This window comes from Engystomops pustulosus, unplaced genomic scaffold (assembly GCF_040894005.1).
Source record: "Engystomops pustulosus unplaced genomic scaffold, aEngPut4.maternal MAT_SCAFFOLD_181, whole genome shotgun sequence".
Lineage (NCBI taxonomy): Eukaryota > Metazoa > Chordata > Amphibia > Anura > Leptodactylidae > Engystomops > Engystomops pustulosus.
The window spans coordinates 15213-35439 of NW_027285061.1; the positions used below are offsets into that span (position 1 = coordinate 15213).

General features: G+C 53.6%; 1 protein-coding gene across 2 annotated transcripts in view; it reads right to left on the reverse strand.

The window, feature by feature from the left end:
• Positions 1-20227, reverse strand: part of LOC140108773 (caM kinase-like vesicle-associated protein) — a 61235-nt gene that overhangs the window by 10829 nt on the left and 30179 nt on the right. For both annotated transcript variants that reach the window (XM_072131945.1, XM_072131946.1), the window contains exons 5-6: positions 9736-9874; positions 6509-6629 (exon numbers count right to left, since the gene is read on the reverse strand). In XM_072131945.1, coding sequence (XP_071988046.1) covers positions 6509-6629; positions 9736-9874 — 260 coding nt within the window. The remainder of the gene's footprint in view (positions 1-6508; positions 6630-9735; positions 9875-20227) is intronic.

Sequence of the window (20227 nt, forward strand, 5' to 3'; positions counted from 1 at the left end):
AGGCTGTAATCACACACAGTAATATAATATCCAGCACATATCACCAGACTAAGGCTGTAATCACACACAGTAATATAATATCCAGCACATATCACCAGACTAAGGCTGTAATCACACACAGTAATATAATATCCAGCACATATCACCAGACTAAGGCTGTAATCACACACAGTAATATAATATCCAGCAGATATCACCAGACTAAGGCTGTAATCACACACAGTAATATAATATCCAGCACATATCACCAGACTAAGGCTGTAATCACACACAGTAATATAATATCCGGCACATATCACCAGACTAAGGCTGTAATCACACACAGTAATATAATATCCGGCACATATCCCCAGACTAAGGCTGTAATCACACACAGTAATATAATATCCAGCACATATCACCAGACTAAGGCTGTAATCACACACAGTAATATAATATCCAGCACATATCACCAGACTAAGGCTGTAATCACACACAGTAATATAATATCCAGCACATATCACCAGACTAAGGCTGTAATCACACACAGTAATATAATATCCAGCACATATCCCCAGACTAAGGCTGTAATCACACACAGTAATATAATATCCAGCACATATCACCAGACTAAGGCTGTAATCACACACAGTAATATAATATCCGGCACATATCACCAGACTAAGGCTGTAATCACACACAGTAATATAATATCCAGCACATATCCCCAGACTAAGGCTGTAATCACACACAGTAATATAATATCCAGCACATATCACCAGACTAAGGCTGTAATCACACACAGTAATATAATATCCAGCACATATCACCAGACTAAGGCTGTAATCATACACAGTAATATAATATCCAGCAGATATCCCCAGACTAAGGCTGTAATCACACACAGTAATATAATATCCAGCAGATATCACCAGACTAAGGCTGTAATCACACACAGTAATATAATATCCAGCAGATATCACCAGACTAAGGCTGTAATCACACACAGTAATATAATATCCAGCACATATCACCAGACTAAGGCTGTAATCACACACAGTAATATAATATCCAGCACATATCCCCAGACTAAGGCTGTAATCACACACAGTAATATAATATCCAGCACATATCACCAGACTAAGGCTGTAATCACACACAGTAATATAATATCCAGCACATATCACCAGACTAAGGCTGTAATCACACACAGTAATATAATATCCAGCACATATCACCAGACTAAGGCCCCTTCTACACTGGCGTTTTTCACGCGCGAGTTCTGCGCGTGCATTTGACGCGCAGAACTCGCATTGCACTCTGTCCCATTGTATTCAATGGGTCTTTCTCCATTTGCGTGGTTTTCAACGCGCGTGCTTGCGTTCGTTTGCACGCGCGTCAAAATCGCAGCATGCTCTATTTTTGCGATTCACGCGCATTTTTCACGCCCCATTCAAGTCTATGGGGACGTATCAAAAACGCATTGCACTCGCAAACATTGCAAGTGCAATGCGAGTGCAATGCGTTTTAAACGTAAGGGTTGCTAGGTGACCAGTATAACAGTATTTCCCCTGCTCGCGAACGATCATTTAATTAAAAAAACACAATGAAGAACAGTGAAGAATAGAATAAAACCAGTGAACACAGTGAAGACAGTGACCACAGGATCATTTAAGAGAAAAACACAGTGCAGAACACAGTGAAGAATAGATTACAGATGTTCGGCACATCTGCTTACTTGTCGGGAGATACACGCGGAACGGCGCGAACAAAATAGCATGTGAAGAACAATATATATGTGTGAAGAAGACATTGCAGATGTATGGAAACATCTGCAATGTGTTCTTTACACACATATATATTGTTCTTCACATGCTATTTTGTTCGCACCGCTCCGCGCGTATCTCCCGACAAGTAAGCAGATGTGCCGAACATCTGTAATCTATTCTGCACTGTGTTCTGCACTGTGTTTTTATCTTAAATGATCCTGTGGTCACTGTCTTCACTGTGTTCACTGGTTTTATTCTATTCTTCACTGTTCTTCACATCTGCTAACTTGTCGGGAGATAATATACGCGCGCGGAACAGTGAAGAATAGATCGCAGATGTTTGCAACTTATCAGAAGACATTATTTTTCAATTAAATAAAACATTTTATTCCCGAACCTTGGTCCCTTTGAAAAAGTCCCATTGACTTAAAAAAACGCGCGTGAAAAACGCAACGAAAACGCAAAAAAACGCGAACAAAAATGAAACAAAAACGCAGCAAAAACGTCAGTTTTTCACGCATTGCACCCGCACGTGAAACGCAACGCTAGTGTGCAAGAGGCCTCAGGCTGTAATCACACACAGTAATATAATATCCAGCACATATCACCAGACTAAGGCTGTAATCACACACAGTAATATAATATCCAGCAGATATCACCAGACTAAGGCTGTAATCACACACAGTAATATAATATCCAGCACATATCACCAGACTAAGGCTGTAATCACACACAGTAATATAATATCCGGCACATATCACCAGACTAAGGCTGTAATCATACACAGTAATATAATATCCAGCACATATCACCAGACTAAGGCTGTAATCACACACAGTAATATAATATCCAGCAGATATAACCAGACTAAGGCTGTAATCACACACAGTAATATAATATCCAGCACATATCACCAGACTAAGGCTGTAATCACACACAGTAATATAATATCCAGCAGATATCACCAGACTAAGGCTGTAATCACACACAGTAATATAATATCCAGCAGATATCCCCAGACTAAGGCTGTAATCACACACAGTAATATAATATCCAGCAGATATCACCAGACTAAGGCTGTAATCACACACAGTAATATAATATCCAGCAGATATCCCCAGACTAAGGCTGTAATCACACACAGTAATATAATATCCAGCACATATCACCAGACTAAGGCTGTAATCACACACAGTAATATAATATCCAGCACATATCACCAGACTAAGGCTGTAATCACACACAGTAATATAATATCCAGCACATATCACCAGACTAAGGCTGTAATCACACACAGTAATATAATATCCAGCACATATCACCAGACTAAGGCTGTAATCACACACAGTAATATAATATCCAGCAGATATCCCCAGACTAAGGCTGTAATCACACACAGTAATATAATATCCAGCAGATATCCCCAGACTAAGGCTGTAATCACACACAGTAATATAATATCCAGCACATATCACCAGACTAAGGCTGTAATCACACACAGTAATATAATATCCAGCACATATCACCAGACTAAGGCTGTAATCACACACAGTAATATAATATCCAGCAGATATAACCAGACTAAGGCTGTAATCACACACAGTAATATAATATCCAGCACATATCACCAGACTAAGGCTGTAATCACACACAGTAATATAATATCCAGCAGATATCACCAGACTAAGGCTGTAATCACACACAGTAATATAATATCCAGCAGATATCCCCAGACTAAGGCTGTAATCACACACAGTAATATAATATCCAGCAGATATCCCCAGACTAAGGCTGTAATCACACACAGTAATATAATATCCAGCAGATATCCCCAGACTAAGGCTGTAATCACACACAGTAATATAATATCCAGCACATATCACCAGACTAAGGCTGTAATCACACACAGTAATATAATATCCAGCAGATATAACCAGACTAAGGCTGTAATCACACACAGTAATATAATATCCAGCACATATCACCAGACTAAGGCTGTAATCACACACAGTAATATAATATCCAGCAGATATCACCAGACTAAGGCTGTAATCACACACAGTAATATAATATCCAGCACATATCACCAGACTAAGGCTGTAATCACACACAGTAATATAATATCCAGCAGATATCACCAGACTAAGGCTGTAATCACACACAGTAATATAATATCCAGCAGATATCCCCAGACTAAGGCTGTAATCACACACAGTAATATAATATCCAGCACATATCACCAGACTAAGGCTGTAATCACACACAGTAATATAATATCCAGCACATATCACCAGACTAAGGCTGTAATCACACACAGTAATATAATATCCAGCAGATATCACCAGACTAAGGCTGTAATCACACACAGTAATATAATATCCAGCACATATCACCAGACTAAGGCTGTAATCACACACAGTAATATAATATCCAGCAGATATCACCAGACTAAGGCTGTAATCACACACAGTAATATAATATCCAGCACATATCACCAGACTAAGGCTGTAATCACACACAGTAATATAATATCCAGCAGATATCACCAGACTAAGGCTGTAATCACACACAGTAATATAATATCCAGCACATATCCCCAGACTAAGGCTGTAATCACACACAGTAATATAATATCCAGCACATATCCCCAGACTAAGGCTGTAATCACACACAGTAATATAATATCCAGCACATATCACCAGACTAAGGCTGTAATCACACACAGTAATATAATATCCAGCACATATCACCAGACTAAGGCTGTAATCACACACAGTAATATAATATCCAGCACATATCACCAGACTAAGGCTGTAATCACACACAGTAATATAATATCCAGCACATATCACCAGACTAAGGCTGTAATCACACACAGTAATATAATATCCAGCACATATCCCCAGACTAAGGCTGTAATCACACACAGTAATATAATATCCAGCACATATCACCAGACTAAGGCTGTAATCACACACAGTAATATAATATCCAGCACATATCACCAGACTAAGGCTGTAATCACACACAGTAATATAATATCCAGCACATATCCCCAGACTAAGGCTGTAATCACACACAGTAATATAATATCCAGCACATATCACCAGACTAAGGCTGTAATCACACACAGTAATATAATATCCAGCACATATCACCAGACTAAGGCTGTAATCACACACAGTAATATAATATCCAGCACATATCACCAGACTAAGGCTGTAATCACACACAGTAATATAATATCCAGCACATATCCCCAGACTAAGGCTGTAATCACACACAGTAATATAATATCCAGCACATATCACCAGACTAAGGCTGTAATCACACACAGTAATATAATATCCAGCACATATCACCAGACTAAGGCTGTAATCACACACAGTAATATAATATCCAGCACATATCACCAGACTAAGGCTGTAATCACACACAGTAATATAATATCCAGCACATATCACCAGACTAAGGCTGTAATCACACACAGTAATATAATATCCAGCACATATCCCCAGACTAAGGCTGTAATCACACACAGTAATATAATATCCAGCACATATCACCAGACTAAGGCTGTAATCACACACAGTAATATAATATCCAGCACATATCACCAGACTAAGGCTGTAATCACACACAGTAATATAATATCCAGCAGATATCACCAGACTAAGGCTGTAATCACACACAGTAATATAATATCCAGCACATATCACCAGACTAAGGCTGTAATCACACACAGTAATATAATATCCAGCACATATCCCCAGACTAAGGCTGTAATCACACACAGTAATATAATATCCAGCACATATCACCAGACTAAGGCTGTAATCACACACAGTAATATAATATCCAGCACATATCACCAGACTAAGGCTGTAATCACACACAGTAATATAATATCCAGCACATATCCCCAGACTAAGGCTGTAATCACACACAGTAATATAATATCCAGCACATATCACCAGACTAAGGCTGTAATCACACACAGTAATATAATATCCAGCACATATCACCAGACTAAGGCTGTAATCACACACAGTAATATAATATCCAGCAGATATCACCAGACTAAGGCTGTAATCACACACAGTAATATAATATCCAGCACATATCACCAGACTAAGGCTGTAATCACACACAGTAATATAATATCCAGCACATATCCCCAGACTAAGGCTGTAATCACACACAGTAATATAATATCCAGCACATATCCCCAGACTAAGGCTGTAATCACACACAGTAATATAATATCCAGCACATATCACCAGACTAAGGCTGTAATCACACACAGTAATATAATATCCAGCACATATCCCCAGACTAAGGCTGTAATCACACACAGTAATATAATATCCAGCACATATCACCAGACTAAGGCTGTAATCACACACAGTAATATAATATCCAGCACATATCACCAGACTAAGGCTGTAATCACACACAGTAATATAATATCCAGCACATATCACCAGACTTAGGCTGTAATCACACACAGTAATATAATATCCAGCACATATCACCAGACTAAGGCTGTAATCACACACAGTAATATAATATCCAGCACATATCACCAGACTAAGGCTGTAATCACACACAGTAATATAATATCCAGCACATATCCCCCAGACTAAGGCTGTAATCACACACAGTAATAATTTTCTCTCCGTGTCACATGGTCTCGGGGCGCAGTGATTGGTGCCCCATGAACCTTCTACCTGTTTATAAGTCAGGCTCTGATTGGTCACCTAGATATTCGGGGGTCCCGCACGGCTCCTTGATCAGACTCGTCTCCACTTTGGCCAGATGGAAATCACTGATGACAATTTTGGAATTCTTCATGCGGTTAAAATACAACAAATTCTCCAACTGCAGGAAAGAAAAAGTAAATCAGAGGCGGAGAAATGCCCCCCCCCCTATAGCACATCTATACACCAGACCCATAGGCTGCCCCTATATAGCGCATCTATACACCAGACCCATAGGCTGCCCCCTATAGCACATCTATACACCAGACCCATAGGCTGCCCCCTATAGCACATCTATACACCAGACCCATAGGCTGCCCCCCCCCTATAGCACATCTATACACCAGACCCATAGGCTGCCCCCTATAGCACATCTATACACCAGACCCATAGGCTGCCCCCTATAGCACATCTATACACCAGACCCATAGGCTGCCCCCTATAGCACATCTATACACCAGACCCATAGGCTGCCCCCTATAGCACATCTATACACCAGACCCATAGGCTGCCCCCTATAGTGCATCTATACACCAGACCCATAGGCTGCCCCCTATAGCACATCTATACACCAGACCCATAGGCTGCCCCCTATAGCACATCTATACACCAGACCCATAGGCTGCCCCCTATAGTGCATCTATACACCAGACCCATAGGCTGCCCCCTATAGCGCATCTATACACCAGACCCATAGGCTGCCCCCTATAGCGCATCTATACACCAGACCCATAGGCTGCCCCCCCCCTATAGCGCATCTATACACCAGACCCATAGGCTGCCCCCTATAGCACATCTATACACCAGACCCATAGGCTGCCCCCTATAGCGCATCTATACACCGGACCCATAGGCTGTTCCCTATAGCGCATCTATACACCAGACCCATAGGCTGCCCCCTATAGCGCATCTATACACCGGACCCATAGGCTGCCCCCTATCGCACATCTATACACCAGACCCATAGGCTGTCCCCTATAGCGCATCTATACACCAGACCCATAGGCTGCCCCCTATAGCACATCTATACACCAGACCCATAGGCTGCCCCCTATTCTGCATCTATACACCAGACCCATAGGCTGCCCCCTATAGCGCATCTATACACCAGACCCATAGGCTGCCCCCTATAGCACATCTATACACCAGACCCATAGGCTGTCCCCTATAGCGCATCTATACACCAGACCCATAGGCTGCCCCCTATAGCGCATCTATACACCAGACCCATAGGCTGCCCCCTATAGCGCATCTATACACCAGACCCATAGGCTGCCCCCTATAGCGCATCTATACACCAGAACCATAGGCTGCCCCCTATAGCGCATCTATACACCGGACCCATAGGCTGCCCCCTATAGCGCATCTATACACCAGACCCATAGGCTGCCCCCTATAGCGCATCTATACACCAGACCCATAGGCTGCCCCCTATAGCACATCTATACACCAGACCCATAGGCTGCCCCCTATTCTGCATCTATACACCAGACCCATAGGCTGTCCCCTATAGCGCATCTATACACCAGACCCATAGGCTGTCCCCTATATATAGCACATCTATACACCAGACCCCTAGATGTGACCCCTATAAGCACATCTATACACCAGACCCATAGGCTGCCCCCTATATAGCACATCTATACACCAGACCCATAGGCTGCCCCCTATAGCACATCTATACACCAGACCCATAGGCTGCCCCCTATAGCGCATCTATACACTAGACCCATAGGCTGCCCCCTATAGCGCATCTATACACCAGACCCATAGGCTGCCCCCTATAGCGCATCTATACACCAGACCCATAGGCTGCCCCCTATAGCACATCTATACACCAGACCCATAGGCTGCCCCCTATAGCGCATCTATACACCAGACCCATAGGCTGCCCCCTATAGCACATCTATACACCAGACCCATAGGCTGCCCCCTATAGCGCATCTATACACCAGACCCATAGGCTGCCCCCTATAGCGCATCTATACACCAGACCCATAGGCTGTCCCCTATAGCGCATCTATACACCAGACCCATAGGCTGTCCCCTATAGCGCATCTATACACCAGACCCATAGGCTGTCCCCTATATATAGCGCATCTATACACCAGACCCATAGGCTGTCCCCTATATATAGCGCATCTATACACCAGACCCATAGGCTGTCCCCTATAGCGCATCTATACACCAGACCCATAGGCTGTCCCCTATAGCGCATCTATACACCAGACCCATAGGTTGCCCCCTATAGCACATCTATACACCAGACCCCTAGATGTGACCCCTATAGCACATCCATACACCAGACCCATAGGTTGCCCCCTATATAGCGCATCTATACACCAGACCCATAGGCTGTCCCCTATAGCGCATCTATACACTAGACCCATAGGCTGTCCCCTATATCACATCTATACACCGGACCCATAGGCTGCCCCCTATAGCACATCTATACACCGGGCCCATAGGCTGCTCCTCCCCATTAGCTCATCTATACACCAGACCCATAGGCTGCCCCCTATAGCACATCTATACACCAGACCCATAGGCTGCCCCCTATAGCACATCTATACACCAGACCCATAGGCTGCCCCCTATAGCACATCTATACACCAGACCCATAGGCTGCCCCCTATATCACATCTATACACCAGACCCATAGGCTGCCCCCTATAGCACATCTATACACCAGACCCATAGGCTGCCCCCTATATCACATCTATACACCAGACCCATAGGCTGTCCCCTATATCACATCTATACACCAGACCCATAGGCTGCCCCCTATAGCACATCTATACACCAGACCCATAGGCTGCCCCCTATAGCACATCTATACACCAGACCCATAGGCTGTCCCCTATATCACATCTATACACCAGACCCATAGGCTGCCCCCTATATCACATCTATACACCAGACCCATAGGCTGCCCCCTATAGCACATCTATACACCAGACCCATAGGCTGTCCCCTATATCACATCTATACACCAGACCCATAGGCTGCCCCCCCCCCATTAGCTCATCTATACACCAGACCCATAGGCTGCCCCCCATTAGCTCATCTATACACCAGACCCATAGGCTGCCCCCCCCCATTAGCTCATCTATACACCAGACCCATAGGCTGCCCCCCCCCCCATTAGCTCATCTATACACCAGACCCATAGGCTGCCCCCCCCATTAGCTCATGTATACACCGGACCCCTAGATGTGACCCCTCACCTTGAGGTTGCGGTGCACTATACACAGGGAGTGCAGATAGGCCACGGCCTCCAGGACCTGCCGGATGACATTACTGGTGTCCTTCTCCGAGTAATATCCCTGATCCAGGATCCAATCAAAGACTTCTCTCCCCGACGCCCTGAACCGGAGGAGATCAACCAATCAGAGACCAGCAGCAGAGGAGAGGGGGGGGATGGGGGTCATTCTCTGACCATTGGGGGTGGGGTGAGGGATGGCGGGGGGGGTAGGGGGTCATTCTCTGACCATTGGGGGTGGGGTGAGGGATGGTGGGGGGAAAGGGGGTCATTCTCTGACCATTGGGGGTGGGGTGAGGAATGGTGGGGGATGGGGGTCATTCTCTGACCATTGGGGGTGGGGTGAGGGATGGCGGGGGGGGTAGGGGGTCATTCTCTGACCATTGGGGGTGGGATGAGGAATGGGGGGGAGGATAGGGGGTCATTCTCTGACCATTGGGGGTGGGGTGAGGGATGGTGGGGGATGGGGGTCATTCTCTGACCATTGGGGGTGGGGTGGGGGATAGGGGGTCATTCTCTGACCATTGGGGGTGGGGTGAGGGATGGTGGGGGGATAGGGGGTCATTCTCTGACCATTGGGGGTGGGGTGAGGGATGGGGGGGATAGGGGGTCATTCTCTGACCATTGGGGGTGGGGTGAGGGATGGTGGGGGGATAGGGGGTCATTCTCTGACCATTGGGGGTGGGGTGAGGGATGGGGGGGATAGGGGGTCATTCTCTGACCATTGGGGATGGGGTGAGGGATGGTGGGGGGGATAGGGGGTCACTCTCTGACCATTGGGGGTGGGGTGAGGGATGGCGGGGGAAAGGGGGTCATTCTCTGACCATTGGGGGTGGGGTGAGGGATGGCGGGGGAAAGGGGGTCATTCTCTGACCATTGGGGGTGGGGTGGGGGATAGGGGGTCATTCTCTGACCATTGGGGGTGGGGTGAGGGATGGTGGGGGGATAGGGGGTCATTCTCTGACCATTGGGGGTGGGGTGAGGGATGGGGGGGATAGGGGGTCATTCTCTGACCATTGGGGGTGGGGTGAGGGATGGTGGGGGGATAGGGGGTCATTCTCTGACCATTGGGGGTGGGGTGGGGGATAGGGGGTCATTCTCTGACCATTGGGGGTGGGGTGAGGAATCGGGGGGGGATAGGGGGTCATTCTCTGACCATTGGGGGTGGGGTGAGGGATGGGGGGGATAGGGGGTCATTCTCTGACCATTGGGGGTGGGGTGAGGGATGGGGGGGATAGGGGGTCATTCTCTGACCATTGGGGGTGGGGTGAGGGATGGCGGGGGATAGGGGGTCATTCTCTGACCATTGGGGGTGGGGTGAGGGATGGGGGGTATAGGGGGTCATTCTCTGACCATTGGGGGTGGGGTGAGGGATGGGGGGGGTAGGGGGTCATTCTCTGACCATTGGGGGTGGGGTGAGGGATGGCGGGGGGATAGGGGGTCATTCTCTGACCATTGGGGGTGGGGGATGGCGGGGGGATAGGGGGTCATTCTCTGACCATTGGGGGTGGGGTGAGGGATGGGGGGGATAGGGGGTCATTCTCTGACCATTGGGGGTGGGGTGAGGGATGGGGGGGATAGGGGGTCATTCTCTGACCATTGGGGGTGGGGTGAGGGATGGCGGGGGAGGATAGGGGGTCATTCTCTGACCATTGGGGGTGGGGTGAGGGATGGCGGGGGGATAGGGGGTCATTCTCTGACCATTGGGGGTGGGGTGAGGGATGGTCGGGGATAGGGGGTCATTCTCTGACCATTGGGGGTGGGGTGAGGGATGGGGGGTATAGGGGGTCATTCTCTGACCATTGGGGGTGGGGTGAGGGATGGGGGGGGTAGGGGGTCATTCTCTGACCATTGGGGGTGGGGTGAGGGATGGCGGGGGGGATAGGGGGTCATTCTCTGACCATTGGGGGTGGGGGATGGCGGGGGGATAGGGGGTCATTCTCTGACCATTGGGGGTGGGGTGAGGGATGGGGGGTATAGGGGGTCATTCTCTGACCATTGGGGGTGGGGTGAGGGATGGGGGGGATAGGGGGTCATTCTCTGACCATTGGGGGTGGGGTGAGGGATGGCGGGGGGTAGGGGGTCATTCTCTGACCATTGGGGGTGGGGTGAGGGATGGCGGGGGGATAGGGGGTCATTCTCTGACCATTGGGGGTGGGGTGAGGGATGGTGGGGGGAAAGGGGGTCATTCTCTGACCATTGGGGGTGGGGTGAGGGATGGCGGGGATAGGGGGTCATTCTCTGACCATTGGGGGTGGGGTGAGGGATGGTCGGGGATAGGGGGTCATTCTCTGACCATTGGGGGTGGGGTGAGGGATGGGGGGGATAGGGGGTCATTCTCTGACCATTGGGGGTGGGGTGAGGGATGGCGGGGGATAGGGGGTCATTCTCTGACCATTGGGGGTGGGGGATGGCGGGGGGATAGGGGGTCATTCTCTGACCATTGGGGGTGGGGGATGGCGGGGGGATAGGGGGTCATTCTCTGACCATTGGGGGTGGGGTGAGGGATGGCGGGGGGATAGGGGGTCATTCTCTGACCATTGGGGGTGGGGTGAGGGATGGCGGGGGGATAGGGGGTCATTCTCTGACCATTGGGGGTGGGGTGAGGGATGGCGGGGGGATAGGGGGTCATTCTCTGACCATTGGGGGTGGGGTGAGGGATGGTCGGGGATAGGGGGTCATTCTCTGACCATTGGGGGTGGGGTGAGGGATGGGGGGGATAGGGGGTCATTCTCTGACCATTGGGGGTGGGGTGAGGGATGGCGGGGGATGGGGGGTCATTCTCTGACCATTGGGGGTGGGGTGAGGGATGGCGGGGGATAGGGGGTCATTCTCTGACCATTGGGGGTGGGGTGAGGGATGGCGGGGGATAGGGGGTCATTCTCTGACCATTGGGGGTGGGGTGAGGGATGGCGGGGGGATAGGGGGTCATTCTCTGACCATTGGGGGTGGGGTGAGGGATGGCGGGGGATAGGGGGTCATTCTCTGACCATTGGGGGTGGGGTGTGGAATGGGGGGGGATAGGGGGTCATTCTCTGACCATTGGGGGTGGGGTGAGGGATGGCGGGGGGATAGGGGGTCATTCTCTGACCATTGGGGGTGGGGTGAGGGATGGCGGGGGGATAGGGGGTCATTCTCTGACCATTGGGGGTGGGGTGAGGGATGGCGGGGGGATAGGGGGTCATTCTCTGACCATTGGGGGTGGGGTGAGGGATGGGGGGGGGATAGGGGGTCATTCTCTGACCATTGGGGGTGGGATGAGGAATGGGGGGGAGGATAGGGGGTCATTCTCTGACCATTGGGGGTGGGGTGAGGGATGGGGGGGGATAGGGGGTCATTCTCTGACCATTGGGGGTGGGGTGAGGGATGGGGGGGGATAGGGGGTCATTCTCTGACCATTGGGGGTGGGGTGAGGGATGGTGGGGGGATAGGGGGTTATTCTCTGACCATTGGGGGTGGGGTGAGGGATGGGGGGGATAGGGGGTCATTCTCTGACCATTGGGGGTGGGGTGAGGAATGGGGGGGGATAGGGGGTCATTCTCTGACCATTGGGGGTGGGGTGAGGAATGGGGGGTGGGGATAGGGGGTCATTCTCTGACCATTGGGGGTGGGGTGAGGGATGGGGGGGATAGGGGGTCATTCTCTGACCATTGGGGGTGGGGTGAGGGATGGGGGGGATAGGGGGTCATTCTCTGACCATTGGGGGTGGGGTGTGGAATGGGGGGGGATAGGGGGTCATTCTCTGACCATTGGGGTTGGGATGAGGGATGGGGGGGGATAGGGGGTCATTCTCTGACCATTGGGGGTGGGGTGAGGGATGGTGGGGGGATAGGGGGTCATTCTCTGACCATTGGGGGTGGGGTGAGGGATGGGGGGGGATAGGGGGTCATTCTCTGACCATTGGGGGTGGGGTGTGGAATGGGGGGGGATAGGGGGTCATTCTCTGACCATTGGGGTTGGGATGAGGGATGGTGGGGGGATAGGGGGTCATTCTCTGACCATTGGGGGTGGGGTGAGGGATGGCGGGGGATAGGGGGTCATTCTCTGACCATTGGGGGTGGGGTGAGGGATGGCGGGGGATAGGGGGTCATTCTCTGACCATTGGGGGTGGGGTGAGGAATGGGGGGGGATAGGGGGTCATTCTCTGACCATTGGGGGTGGGGTGAGGAATGGGGGGTGGGGATAGGGGGTCATTCTCTGACCATTGGGGGTGGGGGATGGTGGGGGGGATAGGGGGTCATTCTCTGACCATTGGGGGTGGGGTGAGGGATGGGGGGGATAGGGGGTCATTCTCTGACCATTGGGGGTGGGGTGAGGGATGGGGGGGATAGGGGGTCATTCTCTGACCATTGGGGGTGGGGTGAGGAATGGGGGGGATAGGGGGTCATTCTCTGACCATTGGGGGTGGGGTGAGGGATGGGGGGGATAGGGGGTCATTCAATGACCATTGGGGGTGGGGTGAGGGATGGGGGGGATAGGGGGTCATTCTCTGACCATTGGGGGTGGGGTGAGGGATGGGGGGGGATAGGGGGTCACTCTCTGACCATTGGGGATGGGGTGAGGGATGGTGGGGGGGATAGGGGGTCACTCTCTGACCATTGGGGATGGGGTGAGGGATGGTGGGGGGGATAGGGGGTCACTCTCTGACCATTGGGGATGGGGTGAGGGATGGTGGGGGGGATAGGGGGTCATTCTCTGACCATTGGGGATGGGGTGAGGGATGGTGGTGGGGGGGGGGGGATAGGACGTGACTACGTGTTGTGTGGGGACAGGACTAGCCGGACGCCTTCCTCCCCTTCACAAGGAGATTTCTGCTTTGGCGATTTTCCTTCTCATCTCACAAAATCAGAAATCTTCAGATCTGATATTCAGTCGCACAGAGGAGGCATCAGAATATTGATCAAGATCCGTCCCGCAGAACGCCGAACTCCAAGCAGAGCCCCGCACAACGCCCACCTCCAAGCGGAGCCCCGCACAACGCCGACCTCCAAGCGGAGCCCCGCAGAACGCCGACCTCCAAGCGGAGCCCCGCAGAACGCCGACCTCCAAGCGGAGCCCCGCAGAACGCCGACCTCCAAGCGGAGCCCCGCAGAACGCCGACCTCCAAGCGGAGCCCCGCAGAACGCCGACCTCCAAGCGGAGCCCCGCAGAACGCCGACCTCCAAGCAGAGCCCCGCAGAACGCCGACCTCCAAGCAGAGCCCCGCAGAACGCCGACCTCCAAGCAGAGCCCCGCAGAACGCCGACCTCCAAGCAGAGCCCCGCAGAACGCCGACCTCCAAGCAGAGCCCCGCAGAACGCCGACCTCCAAGCAGAGCCCCGCAGAACGCCGACCTCCAAGCAGAGCCCCGCAGAACGCCGACCTCCAAGCAGAGCCCCGCAGAACGCCGACCTCCAAGCAGAGCCCCGCAGAACGCCGACCTCCAAGCAGAGCCCCGCAGAACGCCGACCTCCAAGCAGAGCCCCGCAGAACGCCGACCTCCAAGCAGAGCCCCGCAGAACGCCGACCTCCAAGCAGAGCCCCGCAGAACGCCCACCTCCAAGCAGAGCCCCGCAGAACGCCGACCTCCAAGCAGAGCCCCGCAGAACGCCGACCTCCAAGCAGAGCCCCGCAGAACGCCGACCTCCAAGCAGAGCCCCGCAGAACGCCGACCTCCAAGCAGAGCCCCGCAGAACGCCGACCTCCAAGCAGAGCCCCGCAGAACGCCGACCTCCAAGCAGAGCCCCGCAGAACGCCGACCTCCAAGCAGAGCCCCGCAGAACGCCGACCTCCAAGCAGAGCCCCGCAGAACGCCGACCTCCAAGCAGAGCCCCGCAGAACGCCGACCTCCAAGCAGAGCCCCGCAGAACGCCGACCTCCAAGCAGAGCCCCGCAGAACGCCGACCTCCAAGCAGAGCCCCGCAGAACGCCGACCTCCAAGCAGAGCCCCGCAGAACGCCGACCTCCAAGCAGAGCCCCGCAGAACGCCGACCTCCAAGCAGAGCCCCGCAGAACGCCGACCTCCAAGCAGAGCCCCGCAGAACGCCGACCTCCAAGCAGAGCCCCGCAGAACGCCGACCTCCAAGCAGAGCCCCGCAGAACGCCGACCTCCAAGCAGAGCCCCGCAGAACGCCGACCTCCAAGCAGAGCCCCGCAGAACGCCGACCTCCAAGCAGAGCCCCGCAGAACGCCGACCTCCAAGCAGAGCCCCGCAGAACGCCGACCTCCAAGCAGAGCCCCGCAGAACGCCGACCTCCAAGCAGAGCCCCGCAGAACGCCGACCTCCAAGCAGAGCCCCGCAGAACGCCGACCTCCAAGCAGAGCCCCGCAGAACGCCGACCTCCAAGCAGAGCCCCGCAGAACGCCGACCTCCAAGCAGAGCCCCGCAGAACGCCGACCTCCAAGCAGAGCCCCGCAGAACGCCGACCTCCAAGCAGAGCCCCGCAGAACGCCGACCTCCAAGCAGAGCCCCGCAGAACGCCGACCTCCAAGCAGAGCCCCGCAGAACGCCGACCTCCAAGCAGAGCCCCGCAGAACGCCGACCTCCAAGCAGAGCCCCGCAGAACGCCGACCTCCAAGCAGAGCCCCGCAGAACGCCGACCTCCAAGCAGAGCCCCGCAGAACGCCGACCTCCAAGCAGAGCCCCGCAGAACGCCGACCTCCAAGCAGAGCCCCGCAGAACGCCGACCTCCAAGCAGAGCCCCGCAGAACGCCGACCTCCAAGCAGAGCCCCGCAGAACGCCGACCTCCAAGCAGAGCCCCGCAGAACGCCGACCTCCAAGCAGAGCCCCGCAGAACGCCGACCTCCAAGCAGAGCCCCGCAGAACGCCGACCTCCAAGCAGAGCCCCGCAGAACGCCGACCTCCAAGCAGAGCCCCGCAGAACGCCGACCTCCAAGCAGAGCCCCGCAGAACGCCGACCTCCAAGCAGAGCCCCGCAGAACGCCGACCTCCAAGCAGAGCCCCGCAGAACGCCGACCTCCAAGCAGAGCCCCGCAGAACGCCGACCTCCAAGCAGAGCCCCGCAGAACGCCGACCTCCAAGCAGAGCCCCGCAGAACGCCGACCTCCAAGCAGAGCCCCGCAGAACGCCGACCTCCAAGCAGAGCCCCGCAGAACGCCGACCTCCAAGCAGAGCCCCGCAGAACGCCGACCTCCAAGCAGAGCCCCGCAGAACGCCGACCTCCAAGCAGAGCCCCGCAGAACGCCGACCTCCAAGCAGAGCCCCGCAGAACGCCGACCTCCAAGCAGAGCCCCGCAGAACGCCGACCTCCAAGCAGAGCCCCGCAGAACGCCGACCTCCAAGCAGAGCCCCGCAGAACGCCGACCTCCAAGCAGAGCCCCGCAGAACGCCGACCTCCAAGCAGAGCCCCGCAGAACGCCGACCTCCAAGCAGAGCCCCGCAGAACGCCGACCTCCAAGCAGAGCCCCGCAGAACGCCGACCTCCAAGCAGAGCCCCGCAGAACGCCGACCTCCAAGCAGAGCCCCGCAGAACGCCGACCTCCAAGCAGAGCCCCGCAGAACGCCGACCTCCAAGCAGAGCCCCGCAGAACGCCGACCTCCAAGCAGAGCCCCGCAGAACGCCGACCTCCAAGCAGAGCCCCGCAGAACGCCGACCTCCAAGCAGAGCCCCGCAGAACGCCGACCTCCAAGCAGAGCCCCGCAGAACGCCGACCTCCAAGCAGAGCCCCGCAGAACGCCGACCTCCAAGCAGAGCCCCGCAGAACGCCGACCTCCAAGCAGAGCCCCGCAGAACGCCGACCTCCAAGCAGAGCCCCGCAGAACGCCGACCTCCAAGCAGAGCCCCGCAGAACGCCGACCTCCAAGCAGAGCCCCGCAGAACGCCGACCTCCAAGCAGAGCCCCGCAGAACGCCGACCTCCAAGCAGAGCCCCGCAGAACGCCGACCTCCAAGCAGAGCCCCGCAGAACGCCGACCTCCAAGCAGAGCCCCGCAGAACGCCGACCTCCAAGCAGAGCCCCGCAGAACGCCGACCTCCAAGCAGAGCCCCGCAGAACGCCGACCTCCAAGCAGAGCCCCGCAGAACGCCGACCTCCAAGCAGAGCCCCGCAGAACGCCGACCTCCAAGCAGAGCCCCGCAGAACGCCGACCTCCAAGCAGAGCCCCGCAGAACGCCGACCTCCAAGCAGAGCCCCGCAGAACGCCGACCTCCAAGCAGAGCCCCGCAGAACGCCGACCTCCAAGCAGAGCCCCGCAGAACGCCGACCTCCAAGCAGAGCCCCGCAGAACGCCGACCTCCAAGCAGAGCCCCGCAGAACGCCGACCTCCAAGCAGAGCCCCGCAGAACGCCGACCTCCAAGCAGAGCCCCGCAGAACGCCGACCTCCAAGCAGAGCCCCGCAGAACGCCGACCTCCAAGCAGAGCCCCGCAGAACGCCGACCTCCAAGCAGAGCCCCGCAGAACGCCGACCTCCAAGCAGAGCCCCGCAGAACGCCGACCTCCAAGCAGAGCCCCGCAGAACGCCGACCTCCAAGCAGAGCCCTGCAGAACGCCGACCTCCAAGCAGAGCCCCACAGAACATCGGTGGGTGGTTTTGGTGGCCCTAGGCTGCCGCTCAATCTGCACATATAATAATCTGCTACTGCCTGCAGAGCATTGGACCTACAGGTTATCACAATTCAGCAGAGCATCGCAGATCATCAGATCTTTGCAGGATTCTGCATAACATCTGCCTGCGGTGCAGTTCTGCTGTCTCGTCACTAGGTGTCAGCACTGCCCCATGTGGCCCCTGGGGGCCTGGTGTGGGGCCTGCAATGCGCCTGATGCAGCACATGGAGTCTCCAGGCCTCCTGCGCAGTAATGAGATCTATTCCTGGCACACTGTAACGCAGCAGGCGGCTTCATTACACGTTCAGCTGAATCCTCACAATGTCCCACATTATCCGGACAAGAGATCCGATGTAATTACTGCGATAAGTCATCGGACTCATCAGCTGCATCAGCGATATCCGTGTTATACAACCTGCAGACAGCGGGACAAGAGACGAGACCTCCGCCTAGACAAGACTGCCGCATACGCGAGCCGAGACCGCCGCATACACGAGCCGAGACCGCCGCATACGCGAGCCCTCCCTGTAGACGAGACAGACCGGCTACTCCTCTCCCTGCTTTACACTGCTGCTCTGCTCATATCCGATTGGTTAATATCGGGTGATAATGTTAGGAGGAAAAGCCTCGGGTGATAATGTTAGGAGGAGGTGCTCCAGGACTGTGTTATATACAAAAAGAGCAACGATGGGGCTTATAGTCATTGGGGCTCATTTACGAAGGGTCGTGCTGCACTTTTGTTGGACTGCTCACGTTCTTCATGGCTATAACGTCTGCACCGGTATAAGAAGTGTCTGTGCTGGGACTGCGGCGCGTCTCTTCCGCAGGGGTGAGGATGCGACCGATTCGCACTGTGCCTGGGATTTAAACTTTGTGCATCCAATGCACTTACATGCACCAGGAAGAAGAAGGTGAACTCCAGGGACCTGAGCGGGGAAGCGACACATGCAGGATATCGGACGCACGATCTTAGTGACTCCCCGCACAGCGCATTATACACGGACAATGCACTTACATGCACCAGGAAGAAGAAGGTGAACTCCAGGGACCTGAGCGGGGAAGTGACACATGCAGGATATCAGGCGCAGGATCTTAGTGACTCCCCGCACAGCGCATTATACACGGACAATGCACTTACATGCACCAGGAAGAAGAAGGTGAACTCCGGGGACCTGAGCGGGGAAGCGACACATGCAGGATATCGGGTGCAGGATCTTAGTGACTCCCCGCACAGCGCATAATACATGGACAATGCACTTACATGCACCAGGAAGAAGGAGAACTCCAGGGACCTGAGCGGGGAAGCGACACATGCAGGATATCGGGTGCAGGATCTTAGTGACTCCCCGCACAGCACATTATACACGGACAATGCACTTACATGCACCAGGAAGAAGAAGGAGAACTCCGGGGACCTGAGCGGGGAAGCGACACATGCAGGATATCGGGCGTAGGATCTTAGTGACTCCCCGCACAGCGCATTATACACGGACAATGCACTTACATGCACCAGGAAGAAGAAGGTGAACTCCGGGGACCTGAGCAGGGAAGCGACACATGCAGGATATCGGGTGCACGATCTTAGTGACTCCCCGCACAGCACATTATACACGGACAATGCACTTACATGCACCAGGAAGAAGGTGAACTTCAGGGACCTGAGCGGGGAAGTGACACATGCAGGATATCGGGCGCAGGATCTAAGTGACTCCCTGCACAGCGCATTATACACGGACAGTGCACTTACATGCACCAGGAAGAAGAAGGTGAACTCCGGGGACCTGAGCGGGGAAGCGACACATGCAGGATATCGGATGCACGATCTTAGTGACTCCCCGCACAGCGCATTATACACGGACAATGCACTTACATGCACCAGGAAGAAGAAGGTGAACTCCAGGGACCTGAGCGG